The sequence below is a fragment of the Indicator indicator genome, chromosome 2 (genome assembly GCF_027791375.1).
Source record: "Indicator indicator isolate 239-I01 chromosome 2, UM_Iind_1.1, whole genome shotgun sequence".
NCBI lineage: Eukaryota > Metazoa > Chordata > Aves > Piciformes > Indicatoridae > Indicator > Indicator indicator.
Window position 1 is genome coordinate 24,003,053 of NC_072011.1, and position 9,562 is coordinate 24,012,614.

Sequence of the window (9,562 nt, forward strand, 5' to 3'; positions counted from 1 at the left end):
CTGCTCACATCGATCCTATGAAATGCCACCATCCATTAAACAAAATGTTCTTAATGCCACAATGTTATAATAGAGCATTTGATCTGCATGCTTTATTTTGTAAAAAAGTAAACTGAGTATTAGCAGGAGTTGGCAAAAGGCAGTGAACGGCCCCGACTGTGTCAACGGGAAGGGGAAGAGAGAGACATGACTGACACTCCCCCCGCCCCGTAGTGCGCGGTAGCTCCGGGCCTGGCCGGCAGAGGGTGGCAGCAGCGTTTTCTCACCGCCTCAAGGAGGGAGATGGCGAGAGACCCCGCCCCCCATGGACCCAGAGCTGGGCGAGCAGACCCCACCACCGGCCAACCTCCCGGCTCTCCCCAGGGGCGCGGCCACGAATCACCCGTGCGGATTCCCTTCTCCTGCCCAATCTCCGGGCAGTGCCCGGCCCGCCCAGTAGCGGGCGAGGGGCGGGACCGGCAACCCGCGACGGGGGGGGCTCGCGACCGGGTGCAGCTCCGCTCTCTTGCCAGACGCAGTTGCTGCTCCCGTTCTCTGCTGCTGCTCCACGCCGCTCCGCTCCGCCGCTGCTGCCGCCATGACCACGGATCCTGTCGTCTTCGTTTCCGCCGCCAGGACCGCCATCGGTGAGGGCCTGGGCCGTGACGCGGGTGTCGTCCCCCTCCAACCTCCTCCTCCCGTTGTCGCCCCGCGGGACCCGGTGCTGAGTGCTCTCCCTCTGTGTCCGCCCAGGTTCCTTCAACGGCGGCCTGTCCACGTTGCCGGCGCACGAGCTGGGGGCCGCCGTCATCCGAGAGGTGTTGCGGCGGGCCGGGCTGGCCCCCGAGGAGGTGACGGAGGTGATCCTGGGGCAGGTCCTCACCGCAGGTACCTGGGCGGGCGGGCGGACGGGCGGGCGGCGGGGAACGGGGCGCGGCGGAGAGCCCTCCTCCCGCTGCCGGGCGGTCCTTTGTGGGCTTTTCCTCTCTACGGCCACATCTCTCCTTAGTTGCCCCTTGGCAACAGCTCTGGTTTCGCGTGTCGGAACCTTACTCTTTGCCGTTAAGGACGTGGTTCGTTAACAAAGCACTTGAGTGGCGTCTTGGCCACTTCTCCACACGCTCCACAGCACCAAACACATTGCTGGGTTTTTAAAATGGATGTGAGGGGGAATACTTTACTTTTTAAAAAAATTCCCGAAGTAGATAACGGTGTATGAGTGAAAGTCAGTTTCTTCTCTTTGTTACAGCATCCCCTCTCTTGCGTGGGTCATCTCCTCTCATAATTCAACATAACAAGTATAGATAACTTAGGTTTTAAGAGCAAGGCCAGCGTTTCTGTTTATCTGTAAGATCGACCCATGGCTTGAAGACAAATAGTTTGATTTAATGAAAATGCAGCTGATAGCAAATTGTTTGCTTTGAGTGGTCCCCAGCCTTTTCCAGGGCAATGTTTAATCAGCAGAGTCATGGGGCAGGTTTGTATTTTAAAGATGGAGGAGGAAAATAAAGGAAACTTTTTTTTCCTTGCTTAAAGCTGATCCAGATTCCTGCATATTTTAAGCTTGCTGAATGATTTAGACCTTTTCTTGCATGCAAAGAGATGGCTTTACTTTGGCCTGAGGAGATGCAGATGAAGAATGTTTTCAGCACTCCTCTCCATCAGGATCACAACAAAGAATGAAAGCTTTTTGGGTTGTCCTTGCATAACTCTGCCTTTGGTTTCCATAAGAACTTTTAGGGAGCGTCATCTGGTAGTACAGAAGATGTAAAAAGGAAACCCTTTAGCGAGTAGCAGTTTGAATGAACTGTCACCTTACACATGTACAACAGGCTAGTGATAATTTGGTGTTTCATCTGACCTGCCGTCAAAGGCAGAGTGCAGGTACAAAACTGTCAGTACCAAATCCCTGATCTTGCAGGTATTTTATTAATGAGCAATACAAATGAGAAAGGTAACTGAGCTCCTGTTTACAGATTACCACTGGGAACCTCTGTACCAGGTGAAAATTGGAATGAGCTTTACATTTTGATGGAATCAGGGTACCTGTTATGGAAAATGACAAGGCTGACATTCATTTTTTTAAGAATAGACAAAGGAAAAATGCTGCCTGTTCCTGCAGGTGCTGGCCAGAACCCTGTCCGGCAGGCAAGTGTTGCTGCAGGAATCCCTTACTCTGTGCCTGCTTGGAGCTGCCAGATGATCTGTGGGTCAGGCTTGAAAGCAGTATGCCTGGGTGCTCAGTCCATACTGACAGGAGACTCCAGCATAGTGGTTGCAGGAGGCATGGAAAGTATGAGCAAGGTAAAGCAAATGATGACAGTGGCATTGTGTTGACTTGCTGGGAGCAAACAGCATTAAGTTACGTTGAAATCCTGTGTTTCTAGGCTAGTGCTCTAGAGGCAGTTTGAAAGAGTATCTTTGGTTTCTGTAATTTGGAATGAATTTACACATATAACAATTGACTTAATCAGCTTTGGGGTTTTTTTTGTGTGTGTGTTTTTTTAAACAAAACAAAACTGAAAAAACACTAAAGGACCTGATACTGTAGCTACTGAAAAGGTCCCATGCAAACACACACCACATTTAAAATTCCATTTTAACTTCCATCTAGCCCAGTTGTGGTGAATGACATTTTTGTGTGTATGAAACTGGAAATGTTATTTTCCCCCAAGAAATTTGAGCTGGGAAAGAAAGCAAAGCACTTGTATTTCAAGGTGTCCATCCCAAGGCTGTATTGAGGAATGTTGCTGGGCTGGTGATCTGATACCATAGAAGGGGGTAGCTGCTTCTGCTGGGGCTCTCTAGCTGCCTTTGCTGAGAATAATGTTGGTGTAGTGGGGGACCCATGGCTGTATGGCCCCAGGGATGATTGATTTGATCTGAGAAGTGAAGCCACTTGCTCCTTGGTGATCTGCTGCTGGGGAAATGCACAGGCCAAACAGAGGTGGCAGCCTCCAGGGAGATACAGAGCAGGCATCTGGGGAGATGCCAGGATTTGGGGTAGCTACTTGCAGCCGCTGTGTTGTGCTCTGAAATATAAAACATCTGACTCCTTTCAAAATACCTTCTTGCAGGCTCCTCATGTCATTCACATGCGAGCTGGGGTAAAAATGGGAGAGGCTTCCTTGCAGGACACTGTAATACTTGATGGCCTTACAGATGCTTTTTATCAGTACCATATGGGTATAACAGGTAAGTGGTGACAATCCAAAAAATTAAATGGTTAATTGGAGAGTGGGAAAGATTGAACTGACAGGAAATTTCAGAAATCTATTTTCAAGTAAGGTGTTTTAAGCTGTCCTTAAGAAAGAAATGTCTGATAATGCTTTGTTTATAAAGCTAGGTTTTTTTCTTTTTTTCTGTCTGAGCTAATCTCAGTGCTTCTCTTTTGCATGAGAGTAATTTAATTTAATTTCATGAAAAATAAATAAAATAGTCTCTCTATGTAACTGGAGCAATTGGCAGCACAGATTTACAGTGGGCAGGAATTGTGTAAGGTGTATTGTGGATACATGTTTCTGCAACTTCAGGTTATTGCACCCTGCATGCAATAGTTAGCAACTGCGTTTCCAAACTTTGCTGATGAAATGGAGTAATTACAGAATGTTCCCTTCTCTGTATTATCTGTTGAGAGATCTGAGTGTAATAAACCAGAGAGACAATAAACTAGAAGAACTTATTTGCATTTGTATTTAAGTGGATAGAACCTCTGAGAGTAGATCCTACACAGAAATTTTGACCTTCCAAAGAAAACAGAGAATCATGAGCAAACAAAATGAGAAAATCAGAATAAAAACTATTCAACAAGATGAGCAGCTTGCTATAGCAAACATTAATTACTGCCTTGGTGCTTAAAATTGTACAACTTAAAATGTTAGCATTTTCTGATGGCAGTTTATGTTTTGTTCCTACTGCAGCTGAAAATGTGGCCAATCAGTGGCAAGTCAGCAGAGGGGAACAAGACCAACTTGCTGTACAGTCACAGAACAGGGCAGAGGCAGCACAGAAAGCTGGCTATTTTACAAAAGAAATCGTTCCTGTTCTTGTACCTTCAAAAAAAGGTATGTGTGAATGGATAAGAGATGATTTTAAAGAAAAAAAAATCTGGTTTCTGCTATGTCTCCTATAATCAGGGGGTGTTTTCCCACTTACACAGTGTTTTTTCTAAGCTGTTCTGTAAGCATGTAGCATGTTGGTCTCTTTTATTTTTTTTTTTAATCTTTTCAGTGGATATTTTTTAAATGAGATAGAAGCAATGCAAATGTGGAATATGTAAATGTAGCTCTTTGCAAATACTACTGCTGTTTTATTTGAGATGTAATTACTACTTAAGCAAACCACTGACTTTTACATAGGCTTGGATATTGTACCAAAATAAGTACCTTTTGTTTTGTTATACTCCTTCTGCACCAAACTTAAACCAGTCATGTTGATCTGGCAAACCTTGCCCATCTAGCAGAGTGACAATGATCAGGGTTACTAATTAATTAACTAGATGAGGTTATTTGTCAGGTATGCTTCTCCTTCGTCTGTTAGTGATATAAACAGATTTGTCATGGTGCTTGAGCCATAAGTCTGTTTCTAGAGCAGGGGAATTACCCCAGCTCATGGTGAGATGGATGTAAAAACTGAATTTTCTAAACAGAAATCAAGACTCTCCAGGAAAAAATCTGGTATTAGGATGATTACAACCTAATGAAGGAATTTCTTGACACAAGTTGAGATGATAATGTTTAATGATCCTGGGTTACTCTCTGCAACAAGATTCCTACAAGGATCACTTGGAAGATTGCCTTCTGCTTGGAAGAGGAGGTTTTGGTTAGGAAGAGCAAGAACAAGACCTGCTTTTTTACAACCAATCAGTATCTTTGTTGCGAGCATTTGTCTTGGAAAACTCACCTATCTGCCTTGTTAAAAGCAGCTGCAGGGTTAGGGCAGTTTGTTAAACTGCAATGAGTTGGAAGCTCTCTCTGACATATGAATGGCTTGTTGGTTAAGACGATTGTGCCGTATACTCCTGACTGCCCTGTTGTTTGTGCCAGCATTCTGTTCAAGATATGTGTGTGTGTGTTTAGACTCTCCTGTGAGTATAATGCTCTGTTTTGCAGGTCCTATAGAAGTTAAGACAGATGAGCACCCTCGACATGGGAGCAACTTGGAAACAATGGCAAAGTTAAAGCCATGTTTCCTGACAGATGGAACTGGGACAGTAACAGCAGCTAATGCTTCAGGTTGGTTCATCTGGCTAAGAAACAGTAACTTGTGGATCAAGGCAGAGTCCCTGCAAAGGGTTAGGCTGCTGTGTGGTAGTCCCAAAAATGGGTCCTTTATCCAGTGTGCAAAGCTAATTGATGCACAGAGTTGAGGTATTTGCTTTATTTAGTTTCTTTAGAATCGAGCACTAGGCAATAAATCACAAATCCAGCACACCATTAGCTCAAACAGAAGTGGTTTATACACAGTACAAATAAATCATTTATGATTGGTTGTATGATTTACACCACAGAAATCTTTGTACATGTGCTCCATTAACTACCTAATTCATTATACTATTAATTCATTATAGTGGTGGCCCTACATTTACTTTTAAACTTTCCTCCTAGAGGTGTGGTTTTTAGTATTGAAATCAGCACAGGTATATAGGGGACACCTTGATGTTTTTGAACTTTGTCCAAATCTGTCCCTGTTTTATGTAAAGAAGCCACACAATGGTATTATCTAGAACAGTTGACAGAATCACACTGTCTTAAGATACTGCTTTTAATTACTGTGTCTTGTTTCTGATTATTTTAACTCTTGAGGTCGTCCTGTCCTTCAGTATTAAGAGCCTTCCATTCTTGTTACTGTGGTTTCAGACCAGTTCATTATGAGCTTATTCAGCCTGAAACCTTTTAACTGCATCCTTCCAGCATGAGCGTGGCTACTGCTGCATGTATTTCACAGGAAATGGTAGTGTGTTTGACAACACAGATAGACCTCAGACAGAACTGTGGTGGAGGATTTCTGTACAGGCGAGCTGTCTTTTATTGCTTGATTTCTGTGAAGCGATGCAAGTTTGGTGCAATAACAGCAATATATCATAGGCTGGAACAAATACGAACTACATCTTCTCTTTTCAAAACTAGCTTTCAAATGGTTTTGAGTACTGCAGGTCTGTACAGAGAAAAACTTAGCTTGTGTTTTCAAATGTTATTCCTGTGGGACTAATTGTTCTGCCATAGGCAGCTTTGAAACTCTTTCTTGGGTCTTTATGCTGCCTTTTTGTTTTTTTTTCAATCTACTTAATAAATCTGATGTGCTCCTTTTCAGATTGTGTCTCAAATTCTTAACCTGCTCCTTTCCAAATAAATACCACAAATGTGTCTCATTTACAGCAGTATAGATATGTTACCCATTTTAAGTGTTTGTGTCAGAGGTCAGTCCTGGATGATTTGAACAATGTTGACCTAATCCAATAAGAGATTTTTAATGCTTGTTTTGTCTATTTGGGGAATTTACACAAGAAGGAAAAGGTGGTACAGTAAAAGCCATAAACCCCAACATATTACATACAAGTTGTTTGTCATTCCACAGGTATTAATGATGGAGCTGCAGCTGTAGTTCTAATGAAGAAATCGGAAGCTGCTAGGAGAGGTCTCATGCCTTTGGCTCAGATTGTATCTTGGTCTCAGACTGGTATAGATCCATCTATAATGGGAGTAGGGCCCATTTCAGCAATACATAAAGCTGTAAGTAATTACCTTTCTATGTATCCAGTATTTTAATACTCTTGCTTGTTTTTATTTTCTGTCCATGCCTTGTTTTTTCTGTATTCTAAGGAAAACACTAGAAGAAATAAATTAATTGAAAACAAGACTTAAAATATTGGAGGGTATATAAAAATAAGATTGCTAATGCTTACTCATGCTTCCAAGCATTGGAGAAAAAAGAAATCAAAGAATATATATGAGCATGAGTATGAGTAGGGTTCAGAGCATAAACTAGTTGAGTTTGTGAAAGGCTATGTCGTTAACCTAAGGAAGCTAAAGATCCAATTTTGTGAATGTGCATACCAACCTGATTTGGGGATGATTTGTTCCTGCCATGATACAGTTCTGCTGCTGTGTCTGTCCAGGCTAATTTTCAGATGATTGCCTGTTAGAATTTACAAAAGACCACCACCAAAAGAAGGGCCAGTGAGTGCATCTTCATTAGCAAACATGGAGCCCTTTGTATTTTATAGCTTGCCCTGTGAAAAGGTTGGAGCAGACAAACTGGATTCCTTTCAGATGAAACTATATAAGAAGTTGCACTCCAGAACAACATCTAATGTGCTCAGACCATTATTGCACACACTGATGCACTCTCTGCTCAGTCCACAGGATAACATTCTCAAACAAAATGCCCTGAGTGGGCATTCCCTGTGTACCCCACTGTTTGCCAATACAGACACAGCCCATGGCAATGTTGTAAAAATGAGTTATGCAACAGAGCATGAAAAGAGCTCTTGTACAGTTGATAACAGTAGCTTCACTTTAGTATTCCTTTAGTTTTATTCATACTGTACAAAGGTCTTATTTTTCATCTTTGAAATGCCCTGCCAGTGTAGAAGCTTAACCCGAATTCACCTAAGCTCTGTGGTTTTTAACAGGAAAATCAGAAATTTAAAGCTGGTATCAAACTGTTGTTTTAAATCAAGAATGCAATGAATGTATACATAATACATAGTTCAGCTTAAAGTGTAGGACAAGCTGTTATTTAACAGAACCTCTAATTCTATAGGTACTCTGAAAAAGGGCACACTAACATAAACTGTGCGTCTTCAAACAATTCACACCCTCTGTCTTACCAGTGTACCTCTTCCAAATTTCATAGTAGCACTTTAAAGCGAGAGAATGATTAGGCCATGCATTGTAGTGTTGCAACATAGTAAATATTCAAGACTATGCCCAGAAAGTGAAGTTTCCATACTGTCCCGTAACATCTAGTAGAAAGAGGCTTTCCTCCTTGACTGTAGTCTTGGATATGTACTAATCTGGCTAGCAGGTTGTGAAACAGCGTCATGCAGATGACTACTGATAAAACATTGCTGTTAGAAACAAAGTCGAAGCAAAAATGTAAATGTGAAACATGCCTAAGCCTGTGTGCAAGCAGTTGAGCCACAAAATTTCTCATTGAATACATGAGCCAAACCATCTTCCAAAATAACTATCTACAAAAAGCTTCAACTCACAACTTTCAGCTTAAGGGTAGAAGCCCGACAAACTGCCCTTGACACCCACCATTAATAGTCATTTTACTGTTTCCTAGGTTAAAAAAATCTGTATTAAGCAAAGAATGTCAAATGGAATTAGACGTCTGTTATAAAAAGTTTGCTTTTAATCTGTTAAACCCTACTTTTGAAAACAGTGCTGCTTTTATTAGGTGCATCACATATCTATGGTTTGATCCCCACAGTTGCACTATCACCACTATGTATGTGAAATTAGTCATATTTTTTGAGCAGCTATTTTGTAGCATGTACTGACTTAAATTTTGTCTGTCGCTTCAAGAATTGTGTCATGAACCCTGGCTATTAAAAGGTTTGTTTGCTTCAACTTTTTTCATCACCCAATTTAGGTCTTAAGAAAAGCTTCTTCAGATGTAGGGAAGACCTAAAAGCTAATAAAGCCTGTATTAATTTTCTTTTCTCAGATTGAAAAAGCCAGCTGGACTTTGGAACAAGTTGACCTGTTTGAAATTAATGAAGCCTTTGCATCACTAGCTGTTGCAATAGCAAAAGAACTGAAAGTCAGTCCAGAAAAGGTAAATATATTCCAAGACTGTAATTCTTAGTTGTTCCATTCTGTGCACCTGGATTGTATTCCAAAGAGGTAAGAGTGGTCCTCTTGTAATCAAATTTGCAGTAAGTAAAAAGTATTTGAACTCCTTAAGGTGCTTCCTTATGCTACTCTGCTGTAATCTTGCTTTGCTAGCAGGAATATTGTTTCTTGTAGCAGGCTACAACTCTGTTATAGTGGCTTTGTATGCAAAGCTAGGTAACTGCATAACCTTGAGCTCACTGCCGAGTCTGTCACCTTATCCTTCCAGTGGTGGCAGAAAGTGTGGGTATTACTCTGCCCTCCTTAAATTCACCTTATCTTCAGAGTAGAGGGGAGCCCCTTTCCAAAGAAACACTAACAGCCGTCTCATGTATGTTCAATTTCTTCAGTTTCAGGCTTACAATTAAGGACTATACCACCTGTGAAGTTATTCATGTTGCATCTTGGCTAAACTGGTTAAATTAATTCTTAACTTAGACCTTCTCTGTTGGCTTTTTTTTTTTCTTTCTAGATTAATATCCAAGGTGGAGCTATTGCTCTTGGCCATCCTCTGGGCGCCTCTGGGTGTCGCATCCTTGTTACTCTTCTACATGCACTGGAACGAACAGGGGGAAAACGTGGCATTGCTGCTCTGTGTATTGGAGGTGGCATGGGAATAGCCATGTGTGTTGAGAGATGAATGTGGATAAATCAACAACTACTCTTAACTTTTAGGGTTTCCAAATAAACTTCTAATCATGAAGCATAGATATTTGTCTTGTCTACAATTAAATAAGCTT

General features: G+C 41.9%; 1 protein-coding gene across 1 annotated transcript; it reads left to right on the forward strand.

The window, feature by feature from the left end:
• Positions 1–577: 577 nt before the first annotated feature.
• On the forward strand, positions 578–9,472 carry ACAT2 (acetyl-CoA acetyltransferase 2). The gene is made up of 9 exons (XM_054395624.1): positions 578–626; positions 733–867; positions 2,102–2,283; positions 3,057–3,174; positions 3,900–4,043; positions 5,091–5,213; positions 6,556–6,710; positions 8,656–8,766; positions 9,295–9,472. Exons 1-9 carry the CDS (start codon positions 578–580, stop codon positions 9,460–9,462), a joined length of 1,185 nt encoding a protein of 394 aa, XP_054251599.1. The 3' UTR covers positions 9,463–9,472.
• The last annotated feature ends 90 nt before the right edge of the window (positions 9,473–9,562 follow it).